General features: G+C 42.3%; 1 protein-coding gene across 1 annotated transcript in view; it reads right to left on the reverse strand.

Annotated features, from left to right (window-relative positions):
- gpc1b (glypican 1b) overlaps window positions 1-9703 on the reverse strand; it is a 74242-nt gene extending 64539 nt beyond the window's left edge. The window contains exons 1-2 of the mRNA XM_078263729.1: window positions 9618-9703; window positions 8932-9484 (exon numbers count right to left, since the gene is read on the reverse strand). Of these exons, the coding sequence (XP_078119855.1) occupies window positions 8932-9091 (160 nt within the window). The 5' untranslated portion in view covers window positions 9092-9484; window positions 9618-9703. The remainder of the gene's footprint in view (window positions 1-8931; window positions 9485-9617) is intronic.
- Window positions 9704-21337: the final 11634 nt, after the last annotated feature.

A 21337-nucleotide genomic window follows, 5' to 3' on the forward strand; every position in this document is an offset into this window, starting at 1 on the left:
GGAGTCCCCGGGTGCCATCGTGTGTAGCTCTATAAACAATGAAGATTTTCTTAGATTTCAAACATATGTTTTTGTTGTTCAGGCTATAAAATGGGTGGTAAACTAAAATATGGAGTCATATAAAACACAGACAAGTACCAGAAACAAACTAGCAATGTCTTTGGAGAGCATCTGTGAGCATGCAGTAAATTTCACATGAAGAATTAATGAATTCCCAACTTGGTTTGCAGGAGTAGATAGGAGGGGAAGAATGAGAGATAAAGCCTCAAAGGCAGAAACTACTTAGGGAGAGAAAACGAGGGGAGAAAATAATTACGATAATGGAAACTAGTGTGAAACAGTTTATCTCGATGAGAGAAAACCTGCATGAAATTATGAACGTCAAGTAACAATAAAGCAAAATAACTATTGTGTGGAGCCACTTGCCTGGAGCGGTTAAAAAACTAAATCCTCCAAAATGACCAATTTAAAAAAAAAAAGCCAAAGAGGGTGTCAGAGAGCGGCAGATTGGATGAAGATGAAGAGAAAGTGGCAACTGTTCTGCAACCCAAGTGTGGAAACATGTTTGTAGTTTGGAAGAGATTGTGGAGAAAAATGTTGACTCCTCTGGGGAGATAGGAGGGGAAACTGGAGACAAAGAAGATATTCATAAGTCTTGAAACACCTGGGATATCTGCCTCCCACCCACATGCAGAAACACATACGCCATCATGCTTGATAACTTGTAGTCCAGTTTTTCACAGCTAATCCTGCACTGTTTTATTCTGCAGATGTGAGCTGTAGTGCTTTTTTAATAAAAACCCATGTGTGGAAGAAAGGGCCACTGTTGAACAGAGCCGAACAGAAATGATTGCTTATCAAAGGGAAGTGTGTAGTGGAAGGATGGGTGTACTGCTGCGCCTGTGTGTCCTATCTTTATTAAATCTGTTTTGTGTGTGCCAGGCATCTGAGCAGCGAGCTGCTGGACACATTTTAGGCATTCAACACTTAGACGGCACCTTACTGATTTTATCATCTATTCCAATCGTTTTATATACAGGCCCAGTCTCTCATCTCTATCATATGTGAGAGATAGGAACCTGAAGGCAGTCTCCATCAGAGAATATCCATCTATTTTGGCAATTATATCTGCGAGCTGGATCAGAAGATGGGGAAACGTTAAAAAAATAAGACATTGGACAATGTAGTCGCTGTACACAAACTGCTTCAATCATTGAAGACATGACAGTATTTTCAAGTCGTAATGCCCCAGAATCAGCTGATCCTGGCACGTTAAGTAAAAACAAAATAAAAACCTGTCCATTATTTGATTAGATTAGATGATATAGATGATTGATGGGAATTTCATCCACAACTATTTTGACAATCAGTTAATCATCAAAATTATTTGTCAAGCATAATGCATAATATTTGCTGATTCTTTTGAATAACAGTATTTTTGAGTATATATGTGTTGCTTTTCTCTGCTTTATTTCATTTTTAATCAAATATATTCAAGTTTTGGGCTATTGGCCAGACAATTCACATCTTATTTACTTACATATTTTTATTATCACAATCAATGACATTTAAGGAATACCCAACCCCATATCCTGAATTTGTTGCCATAGTGCCAGAGCCACAGGATTTCCCAACAAATACTCCAGTCCACAACTGCACACAGTGCGTATGTGTGTGTTGGTGTAGGGCGTGTCACCATGTAAATGTCATACTGGGTGCCCTCACTTAATATGGTAGTAGGTTTGGGTCTGTACCATCTGTCAAGCAGCGGGACGGCAAGAGGAGAGGTAGCTGGAGCAGAAGCGAAGCCCCGCTGAGAGCTAAAGCCAGTTCCTTGTCACTTCAAATACCCCCCTAGTCTACAGAAAGCGCTGCTAGAGGGAACATGAGCAACAACAGCTTGCCATCATGGCACACGTATTTTGCATTTACATAACTGACGAAAGGGCAAAACAAAAAAACACTGGCAATCATGCACACACACACACTTTGCACACAATCCAATCCAAATGTATGACAATGACAGCAAATGGAAAGGAAGCGGTTTAATAACATTCAAAGTATGGCTTTAGAAGTCATGCAGAGTCCACACACATCTGTGCCACACACACAAATGTATGGGGCAGAGAGACAGTGAAGGGGCTTGCTGTGACGAGGGAATAATTCTCCTTTGACACAACCAATTCCTCTGAAGACAAACGAGGAGTCATACTCCAACACACTGCAGCTCTCAGAGGAACAACACACATCCCCCTCACTACCACACACACACACACACACACACACACACACACACACACGCACACGCACACACACACACACACACACACACACACACACACACACACACACCTGTTGCAATGACACTGCATACCCCTGTGGTGACATAAAAAGACTGGACTATGCAGTCATCTGTGTGTGTGTGTGTGTGTGTGTGTGTGTGTGGGTGTGTGTGTGTGTGTGTGTGCGCGTGCGTGCGTGTCAAAGGAGAGGTGTACGTGTGAACTCCTACTCTCACATTAGACAAGTGACAGGGAACAAAAGACACGAGGAGTGCGAGAAGAGAGAAAAGAGAGAAAAGAGAGGGGCGGCAGCAGCTGAAGTGCATGCTGGTCCGCGAAGAAGCAGCTGATACTTGCTAAGGTATTGTATTGCATTGTATTCTAAAAAGCAATGTCTCTTGGGCCTCAATTTCCTACCTTTTACACTGAGGTAAATTGCTGTAGTTTTAAATTAAACACAGGAAATAGAAAGTAAAATAGTGACATGTTTGTCAGCCCTTACGTCTTTCTGTCAAAAAATGAGTAACTATTTTCTTGACTTGTGATTTTTAAATTGTAGAGTGGCCTCTTGTCTGCTCAAAAATGATTTAGATTAAGACGACGACTACTATCGCCCTCACTCAAAAAACAGCTAAGAGTGGAATATGTGAAAAGGTTTCTCCGTCCTTGTTCACACACTATGAAGAGTTCAGAGCGACTAAACATGTTTGGACAGACTGTCCTCCAGATTTCCATGTAAGTTTCTAACAGGCCTGCGACTGAAAACGATTACATAAGGAAATGCAGCGCAGAGCACGTTTTTAAATGGAGCCTTTTTAGCTCCATCTTTTCTCTTTTCTTTGTGTTGTTTTTTTCCTACAGTACATATAGCCGTCATAGGGCGGAGCAGGGACTAGAAAAAAAACCAAGCAGAGCAGGGCAGCCCAAGTAACAGTCAGCAGTCCATCAGCCTGCGCTATCCCCCCTCTTCTCCCCCCCTCTCTCTTTGGTGAACATCAAACACACTGTGGTCTGTTTCATGCTCCCTGCAGACCATTATGGCTTAATGCTTCAAGAGGCTTCTTACTGACTTCAGCGTTTTAACAACTCTAGCATATTCAGTTGGTAGGCAAACACACGTACGCAGAGAGACATGCACGCTCACAGAAACGCATAAACAGGCACAGACAGGAGCACAGATGCAGGGATTCACACACTTTAACTGCAGGAGAGTTATGGGCCTGCACACTGTGATACAGAAACAACTGTTGCTTTTGCTTTAATCTGTAGAGGAAGACCAACAGATGCATGGGACTTTATGCTGACATTAACCTTCAAATAAGCGCTGGCCCTCTTATCTCCAAGACGGTTTTAATTAGTTCCATTCACAAAGGCGGCAATGTGTAATTCAGTGTGATCAATTAGCTATCCACCACATGGAGAATAAGAACCCCACATCAGCAGGGTTATTAATGGGATGGAGATAAGGCTTCTTTCCAGAATGCCCACAATGACAACCCTGCAAGCTTATCTCAACACACACACACACACACACACACACACACACACACACACACACACACACACACACACACACAGTATTTACTATTTATGGTTAGGTTTGGTCTGTCCCTTTATCTGTCAAGAGCCCTTTTCAAAAATGGAATACGTAACATTGCTGGCTTTATGCGTTTTAAGTAATGTGTTTTTGTCAGTCGGACATACAGTAGGTGTGCAATTTGCAAATGTTGTTATGGCTTTAGAGTTTTGCTAAATAAGCATTCAATCATCCATGCGGCTTGCATGAATGAAAATGTCTGTTTTGTGTTTTGTGGGACTAGACCATTTTTATTTTCTTTGTGCATAACAGATGATAATTAAGTGACTCATTTATTACGGTGGTTTTCTTTTTGGTCCTATTCATCCTCATTCTGGTTTAGCCTGTACATTAATGACATTCAGACTTTTGCCATGTTGGAGTGTTGTGGAAAATCCTATGATGTCCGAGCTTGCGATATTGCTTTATACATAAAAATGACCCTGGGCAGGGGTGTCCTGGTGCCCTAGGTTCACATCCAGTTGGGACTTTTTTAACATGCCTCCCTGAAATGAGACACAGATTAAGTCTCTGTGCCCTACTCTGTGTACTATGGAGTGAACAATTTAGCTCAGAGACACTGTTAACAGTGTTATGCCAGTACTAGAAGGTTACTAAATAATTGATAACACTGTGAATATATTTTTTATAATCCTAACTGGCATTAGAGTACATTGCTGAGGGGAAAATAATGAGGTGCCACCACAGGTCAAGCAGCCTCACAGGGGAGCTGGAGGGTCTTAAGCTTACAGCAATTGGTGGTAGCTATAGAGATACTGTAAAACTCAACAGAGATTAAGAGCTTTAACACATACAACAGTGTACATGGTCTGCATTTCACTCTGGACCATGAACACTCAAGTAGATGGGCCATTTGAATTGCAGATCATGCAGATTCTGAAACCACTGACAGTGAAATAAAAAGTCAAATGAGTATGACTCCTTCATATATTTTTGCTGTTTTGTTGGTTTTGCAGCCTCTCCCTGGCTGGCCAGCTATGTTGTATTCTGGCAGTGGACTCCTATCTCCATTTAACCTCCTGCTGGAAAGTATTGTAGCGGGCAGCAAACCCACTAGCAGCCATTATCTTATCATTACCCAGAGTCAAAGAGGTGAGAGAGTTGCCCGGGGAGATTTCCTACCCAGTGTGTGAAAACTCATGCTCTATTTTAGCTACAGTGCTGCTATTACTGTATACTGTGCATTCCAAGACTCGTACACAAATTCACAGTCAAGCTGTTGAGTTCAAAACATTCCCATACTTTTTTTTCGCTGTGGGCTACCATACTGATCAGCCCATATTTCCAGCCACAAGCCCGTCTTTAGTCAACAACAGTTCCTAGCAAGCCTGGTGAGCAGCATTCCCACTGTATCATTAGCCAAACACTGGTTAGAGATGACACTTCAGAGCACGGAGAGACTCACACAGTCAGCCTGTAGCAACCAGCAATCAACAACAACACAAATACAGCATGGGAAAAGCCAGTGCCGTACCAAAATGTTACCAGCCTTCGTGCAGATGTCTCATGCAGCTTGTCTCTTTGTATAGACTTATATGTCATTGAGCATCTCGTACTCATTGGCTGCCAGCTGCTTTCAAAGAGCGTCTGGCGCCTCTCCCTTTAAGAGCCGACGAGAGAGAGAGAGAAACAGAGAGATGAAGAATGTCATCCCCCTGAAAGACAAAAAGATTTGTCATCAAGACTGTAATGATGGGGTGGGAGAGGGAGGGGGCAGTGCAGGGAGGAGACAGATGAGCCTCATAAAAATCAATCATCCATTTTTTAGTAAATACTAACAAAAAAGTAGTTTCCAAAACTGATTACACTAGACAGAGTTAAACTAGCATCATCACACTTGATGACTTGCGAACCATCGCTTTTCGTTTCTGCTCAACTGATGCTGTTCCCATGGTCCAGTAAACACAGCTTTAACACAATAACAAAACAGCATACCCTTAACTCAATAGCTTTCTTCCACGTGGCTTTTTCTCTAGGGCAAATGACTTAAGGCCGGGGGACTATCCAATCTGTTATATGAGGCGTATCCATGTGAAAGCAACATATAGGAATCTGTTTCTGCCGCTGACTGAGCATAATCAAACAGGAACTGTGATATGAGATGGGGCTGTTAAGCTGTTGTGTTTACAATGTACCTAATTCAAATGTAAAGAGCAGATGTATAAAAGTATATCTTTAAAACTCAAACACTTTGAATTTAATGAGAACAACAAATCAAATGAGTTTAGGAGCATATTACTTGCAGACCTTGTTGAGACTTTAATTGCATATGCTGTCATGTTTGAGTATACATGCTTGTACATCTGGAAATTAACTTTAATATTAAGTTCAGAAGTATATTTGCAACCTTGTGTGCCAAGGGATTTAACCTCGTACAGTATATTGTGCCGCAGCATTGAAAAGCATTTGAAAGGGTTGCGACTGGACATCATTTTTAGACTTGGGGATGCGGTCATCTCTCATTGTCCTCCCGTACTGAATCGGGCTGTTGTTCTCAGCATGTCACCTTGAGTCAGGGCCAGCCAATATATTCAGTTGATCAAGCTCTGGTGTCACAGCAGGAAATATCCTTCTGCAAATGTCAGGGATCATGCACAACATTCAGGTGGCTCATAATTTGGAGGCATAAATTAAAGCTTTCATATTTTACTAAGGTGTTTAATATGCCAGACTGGAGCGGATGAGCGGTTATTTATGCTTGAGAGCCAAGAGAGACAGGGACACGAGGAGACATATTGTCAAAGCCAAATCTCCCCTTTCCTCTCTCTCTTATTCTGTCTCACATCCACCCACTGCTGCATCTCTCTTTTTCTCTCTCAGCTCTCTATCTCTTCCTGGCACTCAGTGTCTGTCCAACTCCCTTATTTTTTCTCTTACCCCAGACTTAAGTAAGCTCCACATCATTGATTGAAACAAGAGGAATAGGTGGTGTCATGACAAGACAGATTTCTATCTTTAAAGCATTATGGATTACAGACATTTGGAAGAAAAGAAGATTTTTAAGGGGCCGGGGCTGGCGTTAATTCTGTCATATGATTTATTCAGTATGGTCCATCAATTAAATTAGAAGTGTCCAGTTACTAGTTGGCACTCACTACCTTATGATGTATAGCGTGATGACATGAGCTAACAGTTTCATCACATTACTGCCCCACCCTCAAATCTTATAATCTCTCCTATCCTATCAGTGTAATCACTAGGAAAGATCTACTGTATAATGCCTTCGCATCGGATATCATGTTCCTCATAAGCCTACTCTTACAGTAAAGCTCATTTAAGGCATCTTAGTCGCAGCTTTAGATAATCACGAGGAAAACACCTCAAATCTGTAGGGCGAAAAGCAAAACCCACATCACGTTATAAATGTGCCATTTCTGTCACGACACAATGCTCTTTCTGCTACCGTGCCGTGCTGTGTGAAAGCCCATATGTGTTCAGAAAATAGAGCAGTTTCTACTATAGGATCACTATGAGTGTGTGTGACCTTTAGGTGAATACTGCCGAGAGTCACCCTTGAATTTCTCAGAGCCATTCGGCCTGTGCTAATGGACATCTCTGTCTTCACATGGGAGAAGAGTTTATCTACTGTCACAGTAGTGTGGCACTCTGTGGAAAATGAATTGGACAACATAGAGAAGGTAACTGACGCAGAGTCTAGAGGGGCTTTTTCGAGGAAAGGGTTATGTTATCAGGTTGGGAGGGACTGTGGCAATGTTACAGTCAGAATCACTGAGCACGTCCACGCTCCTTTATTGTTAATAAAAGACTGTAGATTACTTCAAATGTGTACTGTTGTATAGTGTTGTACTTTTTGCTCCTTTACTTTTGGAAAATAGTGATTTTATATCCTTTTAATCTGGGCACAGAAAAGTGGTTGTGTAAGCATCACGATCTCCTGTCTTGTCCATGCATGCACTATGCTGTAACTGTAGAACCTGAAATTGCAGTAACTGCATGTGTTTGTGTGTGTGTGTGTGTGTGTGTGTGTGTGTGTGTGTGTGTGTGTGTGTGTGTGTGTGTGCGTGTGTGTGTGCGTGTGTGTGTGTTCATGTGTGTGTGTTCATGTGTGTGAAAATGTTGCACTGAATTCCAGAGGAGGCACACGTGTAATCATCTGAACTGCAGTGGGGCTTGTGACTATCTGACATCAGACCATGAATGACACCGTGAACAACATAATATCACATTTGCGTGGGTACAGCACATGGTCAAGTGACTGACTGGCAATCTATGAGGAAGAATCCCATACACAAAGACCAGACAGCTTAAAGAAGGGGAAAGATTAGGGAGTGTCTTCAGAAAGTAGCACCTTTGTTTATTAGAGTTATAGTTAGAGGGAAACTCAGAAATGAGAACAGAAACAGAGTTGCTGTTCCTGCATCTGTGTTTCTGAAAATGTCACATGTCAGAGAATTTGCAGGGGCTTTCTCATATTTCTGATAAGGGATCAAACAGCCAGACTGTCTGTGACATGTCTGTACTGTCCCAATATCTTTTCAAAGCAGCGTTTCATCTTGAGAAACAGCCGAGAGCTAGAGCTCCTCTACTTCACCATGTGACCTGAAATTAGTGTACTGCAGGTTTAAAAAGCTAAAAAGATAGAAAACTGGGTTTACTCACTCTCACGACAAAACAAAATACAAAAATTCATCCTTGTAAGATTGTGGTGAACAAGTCAAATGTTTAAGTTAGAGTTTTCTGCACTGATGTGTGCAGTTTGTGAACCAAATGCACACATACCCACAATCATTCATTTATACACTGCTACTGCAGGTGCCACTTTGGCCCAAAAATAGACTAACATTCCGAGGGGGACTTGCAAAGGGATTAGGGTTCTCAGTGGCAATGAGTTTATAGCAACTGTATGGGGCTTCACAGTGTGCTGAACATGTTATGGCATAATTTGAACAAAATGGTGTGTTGTATTTGGACAGGTAGATGTTCCTGAAAGTGTTTGGTTTCAGGGGAAAATATCTTAATATTTTGTTCACAGAAAGAGTGCGCACATGACAGCAGCAGACTTTGGTCAGGCGGTATTTTAAAGGAGCTTACCTGATATTTCAGACTGAGGGACACCATCCAGAGCGAATCCTTTCCCGCTATAAAACTGCCTGATATCCGAACAACTCCGGGCTTTGCTGGTCCCTTTGTCGCCATAGGCTGGTGCCGTTAGAGAGCACACTGCCAGAGCCGCGATGATGAAGGAATCCATCACAGCCGACTGCTATAAGCTATGTTGACTTAGTCAAGTGCAAATCCGACGAAGCAACTGTGTTGAAACGGAGCAGGAGACTCCCGGTAAGTGGCCGCGTGTGAAACAGGGCTACTGAGTGCTGCTGTGCGTAAAATATCCTCCACCTTCCTACTGTATATCCCTGCTGCCCTTTCTGGTGCGTCTGCAGAGTCTGTGGCTGCTCTCCGCGCACGGAACAGGAGCGACTCTTCAAAGCGCAGAGGTCCCGTGTCTTCCCACTCCTAGGGGCCGATGTGGACAGGACAGGAGCTTTATTAATTTCCCCGCAAACAACTGAATCTTCTCACGCTGTGCCCAAGATGAGAGCAGACCCCCTGTCTGATATATCCACTGTCGTGGGTTTAGGCTCACCTAGAGAGAGGGAGAAGCAAGACATGAAAGAATTAGGTTACGCGTTTACAGCGGAAATAATTTAGGTTGTGTCAGAAAATAGCACTGTATTGAGCTGACGCTGTGCAGCCAGGTTCTTTCGCCACACGCCTACCGGATATATGGGGTGCGCACAGGCAGCTACCGCAGCTCGTCCCCGGCTCAGGATATTCTGAACGATGCTATGCCAGCGCTGCCACTCTGGAAATGAGAAGGAGGCTGGGGGAGGGAGGGAGGGAGAGAGAGAGAGAGAGATATTAAGTGAGAGTGTGAGAGAGTATAGGTTTCGCGTTCCTCTAACGTTTTATTCTGTCTCATCTAAATAGTATTTTTAGACATTTTTCAGAATAACATTACTAACAGGTTTGAATCGTAGGTTTTGGAAAAATCTGTCATCTTCATTTATCAGTCCAAGTGTGTACTGTACTGTATGTGGTGTTTTGCTTTATCATAAGGTGGTCTGGTTCTCAGTGAAAGAATGTGCCCTACGCGTCCTGACAGCGTGATCTCCTCCAGCCAGGTGTCACAGGTGAACCGTGGGCGTGCACTCGACCCCCACGCACCCACCCACTAATACAGGTCAATGCTGAAAACCTCTCCTCCACTCCGCAGTGTGGCTGCACACATGCGCCATATCACTCCTCAAGGTGCAATTAAACAAGTCACTACCTGCCCAGTGCTGCGAGTTTAACTGTCACCTGCTGAATGCCTTCATTATGCGAGTTACTGTACTTGTATGTTTACTATGCTCACCTTCAGTATGAAATAAGTTTGCACGTGTGGTCTTACGCAACCCTCGCTTTGTTTTTGTCTCTCTACTAACCTAGTGTCTTACTGTAGCTTTTCCTGTATAAAGGATTTTTACCTATATGGCGTTTGGCAAACGCCATTTCTATTTCTTCTTACATCTCTAAAGGAAATGCAATGTTTATAAAGCAGGATATATTTACATAAATTGATAAAGGATCAGTGACTTCCGGTTCCCAGCTGCAGCAGTGATATGTACACGACAAATGCATTTTTTTCTTTTTCTTTTTTTGTCTGTGAGAGGGGAAAGTTCACTCAGTTCAGGATGGGACGCTCTTGCTTGAGGCAACATTTGAAGTCATATGCTGCAATGAGCGAGCTGATTACACTTTGGGTATTGCAGTGGTTTCATGAGTGCATGGCTCATGCATCCTGTAGAAGCCATGCATATGAACACGCATAATCATAAATTTAGGTGAAAAGTGTTACATGTTTCATGTTACATTACAAACCCCAAACTGACTCTGTGGTGTAGAGGACCTTTTATCCAGTACATTTGTGTTATAGCAATAGACATCCAGGTCAGTTCTCTTACTGAAAATACTCTATTTAGTCATATCAGTGTGTGAAATTGAATCAGACAGTGTTTGATGTTGTCACTCCTGTGGGAGATGCTTTTTAAGGATTGTTTGCGGAAGAAGATGCCACCGCACATTATCACAGTGACACATGGGAAAAACTCCAGCCTGAAATAACCATCCGTCACACGACAGATAGACAAACAAAAGTAATAAGCAAAGACGGAGAGGAGTGAGCCACATGGCAAGAACAGTCATATCCTTGCCTCCCAATTACTCTTTTTTATGAAGGCAGACATTGTTTATGAATACATTAGGAAATCTTACTCTATAATTACTCTGTTCCTCATGACTGGATGAGTCCAAACAAAGAGGACAGCATCTCACACTAAATGACAAATGGCTACAATTGTTCCCTATTATTACTGCTCTGAAATGAGTAGTGAATTACACCTTCGTTCTGCAATGTCAAGTGTAATTTTCATCCTGCGCATGCGTTTGGGCAACTCTGGCACAACACCATCGGTTATTCTGCTAAACTTGAGAGTTGTGTAACTGTGCCACAGAGCAGACAGAAACCACTTTCTAATTATGGACGCTATTATCATTTCTTCACTTTTCTTGTTGCTGTGGGGGAACACAGGGCACATGTGGCCAGAGGTTAATAAGTCTAGTGGCCTCAAAGCGGGGGTGTGTGTGTGTGTGTGTGTGTGTGTGTGTGTGTGTGTGTGTGTGTGTGTGTGTAATAAAATGTGTTGGTATTTTATATGGGATTGTGTATGTATGACCTTTATATGTATGTGTGTCTGTGCACATTTCTTCAGAGGCAGTTAGTGTGTGTGTGTGTGTGTGTGTGTGTGTGTGTGTGTGTGTGTGTGTGTGTGTGTGTGTGTGTGTGTGTGTGTGTGTGTGTGTGTGTGTGTTTATGAGCCTGACTGTGTCCCACATGTGGCTATAGGTTGACAGTTCTGTTTGACTGATTGGCCCTCCACTGTCTGGTGTGAAGATCATGTAATTAACGCTCAGTAAAGCCACAGAACAGCCATGTTTTCATCAGGCTTCCTCCCATTGAAGTTTTATTAGCTCTGACCATGAAAGGCCTTCTAATGAGGAGCAGGATGCTAGGGGAAGTTAGGGAGACCGAAGAGAGCAAAAGAGGGGAGGCTGAATGGTAGTAAAGAGAGAGGGGAGTACGGGGTAAGAAACTGTCACTTTAGTGTAAACATGTCGTAATTATGTGGTGAGCATTTTTTGGGGGAGTGATGAGGGTTTCTAGTGAAAATGACATTGCTTCTATACAGAAATACTACAGATGTTCATGTTCTACCACTCCTTTCAGGCAAAAACACTCACACTTAGTTTCAATGTAGATAGATGGAAGAACATGTAATATACAGTAACAGCCATTTCCCTCTAAATGCACTATACACTTATACTATATACTATATACAACTTTGCACACTAAAAGTTTGTAATCTGTAAAAGTTACTCAGCCAGGATAAAGGATAGAGAACAGGATACGCTCAGTCAACACTTGCCTAACTCTAAAGGGTGGCTGCTCCACTCTTTATCCACATACAGTACTTTTAGTGACAGTGACTCTAACGTAGCCAAGAATAGCTTCGTCAGTAAGACTGCTCTCAGTCTCAGTACTGCTCTTCCTGCTCCAGCTTGGTCACCACAGCGGACCTTCACATGCAGTGATTTGTGTTCCTCTGGTGCTGACTACAACAATGACAGCCTTTGCTGTTGGTTAAGTATTGTAAGCCTAATTTCTATTAGCTGTTTTCCACTACGCACGGGTTAAAGTGGGCCAGTGCTGTCCGGGGCTCTGCCCTGGCACATGGGCCTATGCTCTTCTACATGTATGTCATCAGGGAACACTCAGCACATTCAGACACTTCAACAATGTCTATAGTCTTACACCTATCTCGGTCTTAATAATTCAACCAATGACACGTTCTCTTCTCCCCAGATGAGGGGAAGTAAGAACTTACCAATATCAGAACTTTCACAGGGTTTCCTTTTTTCTGTCAATGGGGTTTCTTAAAAGCTACCTCGCAGATCAACAGATGCAGTCTAGGTGGTGGTAATGCACCTTAACGCTGATTGCCAACCTGAAAAAAGAAGCAACCTCTGTGTACTTGACAGTAAGTCAGACAGCACAGATGGCAGAGAGTGGAAGGCAAGGCAGGGAGAAAAATGTAGAATCTAACACAGAGATCTTCAACAGGGGGTCCGGGTCCCAATTTTACACTACAGGGACGTAAGACCTGTAACATAACCATAAGAAAACCTTCAATTATAAGAACCAGTGAGATCTTGGTTCTAGGTGCTGCCTTGCTTTTCCACTGTGTTTTACAAATGACTAACCAATCATTGTACCACTGTATTATTATTATTATTATTATTATTATTATTATTATTATTATTATTATTATTCTTAACACATGGATGAAGAGAATGGTAATCCAAGGAAAAACACTGGGTCCAAAAGCATCTTAAAAATAAACACGTCTCCTTCACCTTTAAATGATCTCACATTATTCCTTATTTAAAGGTCCCATGGCATGACAATTTCACTTTATGAGTTTTTTTTAACATTAATGTGAGTTCCCCCAGCCTGCCTATGGTCCCCCAGTGGCTAAAAATGGCGATAGGTTTAAACCGAGCCCTGGGTATCCTGCTCTGCCTTTGAGAAAATGAAAGCTCAGATGGGCTGATCTGGAATCTCCTCCTTATGACGTCATAAGGAGGAAGGTTACCTCCCCTTTCTCTGCTTTGCCCGCCCAGAGAATTTGGCCCGCCCATGAGAGAGAGAGAGACATCATGGCTTGAAAACAAGCGAAGCATGGCAGTTGGTCAAGGCCACACCCCAACCCTCCACCTTGCCCCCCCCTCTCTCCTCCTCAATAGCATTTAAAGCTACAGACACAGAAATGGCACATCCTAAGGAAATCCCATTGTGGGACTGGCTCTAGTGGCTGTAATTCTGCACCAAGGCTAAATTTCGGGAAAGAGACTTCAGATACAGTATTAGGGGACCACTAAGGTCTATATAAAAGAGACTTCAGATACAGTATTAGGGGACCACTAAGGTCTATATAAAAGAGACTTCAGATACAGTATTAGGGGACCACTGAGGCCTATATAAAAGAGACTTCAGATATAGTATTTGGGGACCACTAAGACCTATATAAAAGAGACTTCAGATACAGTATTAGGGGACCACTAAGGCCTATATAAAAGAGACTTCAGATACAGTATTAGGGGACCACTGAGGCCTATATAAAAGAGACTTCAGATACAGTATTTGGGGACCACTAAGACCTATATAAAAGAGACTTCAGATACAGTATTAGGGGACCACTAAGGTCTATATAAATGAGACTTGAGATACAGTATTAGGGGACCACTGAGGCCTATATAAAAGAGACTTGAGATACAGTATTAGGGGACCACTAAGGCCTATATAAAAGAGACTTCAGATACAGTATTAGGGGACCACTAAGGCCTATATAAAAGAGACTTCAGATACAGTATTAGGGGACCACTAAGGTCTATATAAAAGAGACTTCAGATACAGTATTAGGGGACCACTAAGGTCTATATAAAAGAGACTTCAGATACAGTATTAGGGTACAACTAAGGCCTATATAAAAACATCCAAAAAGCAGCACGTCATAGGACCTTTAACAAATTCGACATAACAATTAAGCACATTAATTATTGTTTCTGTGCATTGAAGGCTTCAGATATACATCAACTGTAATTTTACTCCTTATCAGTAGAATATTCTACAGGTGAAAATATTCATAACATAAACTCAGCAGGATTTCCGCCCAAATGTCGCACTGGCTGATTAATTGCACCAATTCACTGCTGTGACAGTAAAGACTTCAGTGTTTTCTCATTTTCTCTCTTTTTCTGTGCAATCAGAATAGTTTTGAAACCTACTGTATTAAACATAATACAAAAATAAATCAACTGAACATTTCTCCCTAGCCACTGGAATGCCTTTATTGTGAAGCAGCTACAGGGAAGGTTCAAGGACTGGAACCTTGTTGTTGATTAAAATTAATGCATGTCTAGATTTGGACAACTTTTTTTCTCAGATCAGTTTGAGATATTTCTTGGGAGGAATGGCAAAAGCAGATGCTAACACACGGAGGTGATAGCAAAAGTTTTTATGATGTCATTCCTGTCATATACTGTAGGAATCACTTGGACAGATACCCCATATGGAAATTTGACATTAGAGCATTCTGCAACGTTTACGTCATTTCTACAGTAATACAAACATATATAGAGAGATGACATCCTTCTATTTAAAGCTGGGGTAGGCAGTTTTTTGTGGAAAAGGCAAAACAACTGCCAAAATTTGAAAACACAGCCCTCCTCTGCAGCTCTCCCCTCTCTGTCCTTAGCCCCTCCCACCAGACAAGCACCGACATATGCACGTGCTTCATACAGAAACCTGTATGAGTACGAGTCATCAATTTTAATCAACCCAATCATGATTCTGATCCCAATATGGCTATTTAGTAACCTTGTGCCATCTGAGAAACCGGCATTGAAAACTGTTTGGAAATAGGGCAAAAAAATACTTGTCAGACGATTAGATGAACCCTCTGTCTTTCAAACTCTTGCAGAAGCCAGGAGAGGGAAAACATCTTTTCCATTGAGAAAAGCCTTCAGTGCCATTCTTTGCTCCGCTTTCACTGAAGAAATACTCTCCAGTTTTGATATGACTGATGCTATTGCAGCATCTACGCTAACCTCTTTAGGAGCCGCCATTGCTGTTTTACAGTCGCCTCTCCCATGTTGTCACACACACCTAAACCACAGCCATGGCTGCCAGTAGGTCCTAACAGGACACTGACTGGTGGCTCGGACACAAAGGCATTTGAAGCCTACTTGATGCCTGACAAGATGGATTTCCGTAAGATCTCGCCGTGATGTCGCGAGAATCCAGCTCCTGTGTAAGGAAAGTTACACAGCGGCAATTCTATGACAATTACCGTCCTGTTTTCAAGGCTCTAGCTAGCTAGATTTTCTAAAGCCTGACAAAAATGCCAAAAGGAGGTGTAGAAGGCTAGTTTTCTCTAAGACCACTTGAATTACAATATGCTAAAAGTTTAGTATGGAACTTTTGCCCAATGACGCTAAAACAAACTGCCTACCCCAGCTTTAAGCTCATATAAGCATATGAAAATGGTGCAAAGAAGGATTTTGTCATTATCATTTTCATGTGGCATTGAAATGCACAAGTACAGAGTGCTCCCACCCATCAAACCCACAAGTACAGTTTATGAAGACATTAATGACAAAAAGAGCAGGGTATAGCCAGATCTGATAGAAGACACACACAGACACACACACACACACACACACACACACACACACACACACACACACACACACACACACACACACACACACACACACTTAGTGATGCATCAGGAGCAGCAAGCTTGGCCAGCGTGCAGGGCCCACTGCCGGGCCTCAGCAGGGTTTCTATGTAAATATCAGTGTGCTGTTTCAACAGATGTAATCAGCCTTTCAAGGGAGATCAGTGTGTCCTCTCCCCAAAACCAGCCTCATCCTGGGCTCTTACAGATAGCATCGATTCTGCCTCTTTTCTGGGTTTTATGTCGACTATTAGCCTGAGTTCAGCACATTCACCAGGGTGCTCGAGTGTGTAAACATTGCTCAACGGGTCTTTCTTTTCCCTTTCTCCTTCCTCGTTCATTGTGTCTTCTCTTCAGTCCATCTTGTAACTATTTTCTCCCTTGTACACACACTCTCTGGTTTTCTGTCTCTTGTTCCACTTCCTATCTTAGCCTCATGAGAACACATCATCATGCCTTCACTGCCTGTTAAAACACAGTCATGCATAACACGTAAGAGTCAGTTTAAAGCCTGCCTTTCCCTTCTTGCCTGTTTGCCATTTTGCGATGCTACATCTACCCTTGATCACATGTGCCCCAGTGTCTGTCTGTGCAAACACAGCCCCCACAAACAGTCAATCTGCATGTCTCCCCAGTTGCCAGAGACAGATGATGACAGAAAAATGAGAAATGTTGATGGTAAGAGCAAAGGGTAGCAAACAGATCAGTATTGTTGAGAGAAATGAGAAAATAGCGAGGGAAACTGGGAGGAGGTGGGGTGAGCTTATGAGGCAAGATAAGAAGAGAGAGAATATGATGATGGATGACATGAGAGAATGACAGAAAAGTGAGTTTGGGGGGGGGGAGTAGCAGGGAGGTAGTGTACATTCAAAGTGGAAAGGATAAAGCACTGGAGATAAGAGTTTTCAGTTGAGAGGAGTGAAAACAACCGATGGCCAACGTGGTCTGTTCTTTGAATTCTTGGGGTTGTTCTTGCAAGCAGGCGCTGTCGCGGAGGAGAAATGCCCCCTGTGGTGTGCTGTGTTGTGCTTTTGTACATCTCTGTGGGCATCCTGGCACTTTTTTTTTCTGTTGTGAAATCGGCGTACATTCCAGTCTTCTCCAAGCATGGACACAGGAGGAGAAGAAGTCTTAGGTCCATCTTAAAAAGAACAGTGAAATCGAATACAAAAACACTACAAACTACTTCCTCAGACATTACCACATAATGGAGCGGGGTGGAGAGCAAGAAATCTAACAGAGACGCCCCTTTAATTTTCAATAACAGCCACTGAATGCTGTGTTTTAATATGAATTCATTTACGGTAGCTTATGTAGCTACTGATCTCTCATTTATGTACAGTTTATCATTATCAAATAAGAGGACTGCGCTCTATCACTCTTTCCCTCATATACAATGGCAGACCATACCCCTCTCGCTGTGGCCTCTCCTTATTTCTGCACCAATTTCATCCAATTACTCTGTTCATTTGCCTGCATGCTGGTCTCATATAAATATTTCACCTCCTATATTCCATGTCATATGTCTTAGGAGGATAAATTATCCACTCTCCTCAGGAAAAGCTCAGATGACCTATTATGACCATCTCTCACACCAGTAATTTGCTGAGCATTAATATGTATAGCCATATAATCATTAAAATTGTGGCGGTAAGTTCCTTGTCCTGTGCTACATAAATAATAAAAAGTTTTGCTGGATAATGTTTTCCTGAGAGCAACCTTGACAGTGACCTGGGCATTATAACAGAAATGAAAACACTGAAACTGGCCACAAGTCTTCTCTGAATTCCGATGCAAGCAAATGGTCCAGAGTCAACTAACCTCAACTCTGTTCAGGTTTTATGTGGTTCCAGGGCAGATCTTCAGACAGATTGGCAGCGTCTCCCTCCACGTGGACCTTGGAAACAGTGGGAGGCCACGTCTCTGTGTGGTTCTCAGCCCCCTATGAGGAGTGCTTCATTATTTTCCCACTGCCACTTTACAATATCCACACATTCCTTTCAACATTCCTCAGCCCTCCCCTGTACAGAAGCACATTATCACATTACTCCTCCTCACACTTCTCCAATTTGTTTTTAATGAGACTGCATAAAAAGTGTAATGTATCAGTGCTGACTCAGTTTAATCACCAGATACAAATACAGTAAATGACTGTGTGAGTAATTATTCTTACCACTGATATAGACTGCCAGTTTTCACAAGCAGTTATTTTTTTACTTTAAACAACCCACTTTTGAAAGCTGCCCAGCTTTGGTCCTGGCATGGTTTAGTCTCAAGCTGTTTCCATCACCCCTCTCTGATCAGAGTGAAGCTGCTAATGGGGAATTGCTATTTAGACGGATGGTTCTCTAAGCACTGCTTTCATATGGCATTGTAAACTGGATTGTAAAACAAATCTAGCCTGTAAATCTGACGGCTGAGAAACAGTCTGTCTTTGGTTGGGTTTTAAATGAAGCTATAATGCTGTGTGTACGTTTCCTGCAACCCAAAGTAGAAAAATGCTGTGTGCTCATTGACGTAAAATATCCTCTTGACTGGTGCATCGTTTACAGCAGCAAATATAACAAGGTTGTGGGTAGCATGTATCTTTGTCAGAATCAGTGATGCATGTTTTACAAGGTGCCTATAGTGAGAGGCTTTTTTCGAGGGGCATCAGAAAGGAAAGGGCTGTAATCATTATATGCAAAGAACTTTGAATATTTGAAATAGGCTACCATTAGACGAGACCACATTGACAAAGTCTTCAACATTTATTCAACTGAAATTCTGACTCCTAGATCTTTATCAGGTCAAACTTTTTTCCATATTAGTATTTACAGACCTTTCCCCCCTAATTAGAACATCGGAAGCCAGGTCAAGTCAAATCCATTGGATTCAAAATGGACTTGCACATTATATCAGCACAGCATTAGTGCTATCGCCGTTGCTGTTTTGTGAAAATTTACACCATTCATATTCTGCTCCCTGAGCAAGTTTTGAACAATAGACATTTCGACTTGTAACAGAAGGAAAGCACAGACTGTGTAATTTTTAATATTAACGACAGCTCCAATGCACTATAATATCCCAGGAAGCCATTCCAGTGAGCCAGAATTCAGCAGGGCCCTGGAACTGCAGACCCAATTAACATGCAGCCATACAGTAATTAATGTCATTAACTACACCTGTGGTGTTCCTGTTATGACAAATCGTCTGCTGTGAAGAAAACTAGCAAAAAAAAAAAAATGCTTCATTGAAAATAGGTTTACGAACTTTAAAATAAAGTAAAACCACATCCCTGTTACCATTAGAATTACAGCAACATACGAGGTACTGTTATGGATTACAATAAAAAAATTCAGTAATTAATAGTTATTAAAAGTTATTTATTCCTGTAATCTAACACTGCGTTACTTTGACTGTTGGAGGTCGGCATGTTCGCTGTCTTACCGGGAGATTGATGGATGACTGACAGCAGTTTGGGCTTCTGTGTTGAGGAGAGACCAGCCGAGTGTGTAAGCTTGGGACTACAGGAGGCGGTTAGCAAGAGATGAGACTCCCGGGTAAACGACAAAGTTTTCATACCGCTGACGTTATATTGTGGCTTCTTAGTAAGCACGTACGTTAACATTAGTCACTAAGCCTACATACAGGCCTGCTCGTTTTGGCCCGAGTTGGACCAAGCACATGAGAGGAGGAGTCGTAAACTGCGTGCAGAGACCGGAACTAACGTTAAGTGAATGTTTATTTACAAAAAATAGCAAACCATTTCAATGCATAGCCTACATGTCTCATATGTTACAGTGTCTATGAAATGCTTATGTTTTTATCAATCATTTGCTGCAGACATTCGGGCATTCATAATAGGCTACTCAAAGCAAAACTAGAATACACGAGAATACGCCTGTGTGGTCATCTTTTCTCCAGGTTGTACTGTGCCAGGTCAACTGTAGCCTATTTAATGCAGTGGACTTTTGTTGGTCCAACAGTAGTCAAGTCAACCAGCAATGTGTTTTTAGTGTCATTCATGTAATCCAAATCCCGTTTGGTATGAGGAAGGGAGGATATGTGTTATACCGTAGGTATGAGGGTGAAGGCCTAGTGACCCTGCAACATTGATTTCCTCTCTTTCATGATCTGCAGAATTGAACAGCAGCAGGTATCTCTGAATCTGTAATGAGTCCCAATCAGTGATGCTCCTGTCGACCAGCACGCTCATTCATTCATGTAAATACAACACACTGATATCAGGTATTCAGATGACAATTTAAAAATCCTGACGGGACAAAAGGAAGTAGGATGAAATAAAATCAACTAATATAATAGTCACACAGGAGAATGTGTAAATTCTGTTCCAGCCTGATAGAGATAGAAAGAGAAGCAGAGAGAGTTGGAAAGGTGGAATGGCACCCAAGGGAACCATGGAACATTCACACCAGTGCTCATCCATCTCCGCGACATGATGAAGGAAGCTGCCTGTATAGCATGCCAAACAGAGCGAGCCTGACAGAGAATTCAGATGCTGGCCAGCCTTGAACATGTGTGACACACGTGTACGCACGTACACACACTCCTTCTTAAACTCCTCGATGACGCCTCATACCACACACACACACACACCGATGCAGACCCCACCGGTCTAATTGGAATGGGGGCTCATACTAGCGGGCAGCCACATTTCTCTCCGGCTGGCTATTGTCATGTGGTGACATAGTTAATCTGTTTTCCTAACAGGCAGACTTTCATGGTGACTAATGTTCAGGCCCCTCTGCATGGCCTTATTAAGACACAATACATTCTAATGACAACTCGTCCTCGCCCAGCACTTCTGTTTCTTTTACAGGCCAGGAATTAACTTGAGTCTGTGTGGGCATGTGCATGACTATTGACTTGTCTGTTGACTTTGTGTACAATCATTTGCATGTATTGGTCAAACATATAGACTTAATCTGCAGGTTGATTTATATGTTGCACTCTCTTGTAATGCCACTATTACTGCAGTAGCAAATGGCCCAGCAAACATAGTAATGGTTGGGACTGGTCACTGTCAGCAATCGTCCATTCAAATGCATGTTAATGTGGATGTTGTCTGCATTTTGTTGTAACAAAGTAACTGGGGA

Source organism: Sander vitreus, chromosome 12 (assembly GCF_031162955.1).
Source record: "Sander vitreus isolate 19-12246 chromosome 12, sanVit1, whole genome shotgun sequence".
Classification (NCBI taxonomy): Eukaryota; Metazoa; Chordata; class Actinopteri; order Perciformes; family Percidae; genus Sander; species Sander vitreus.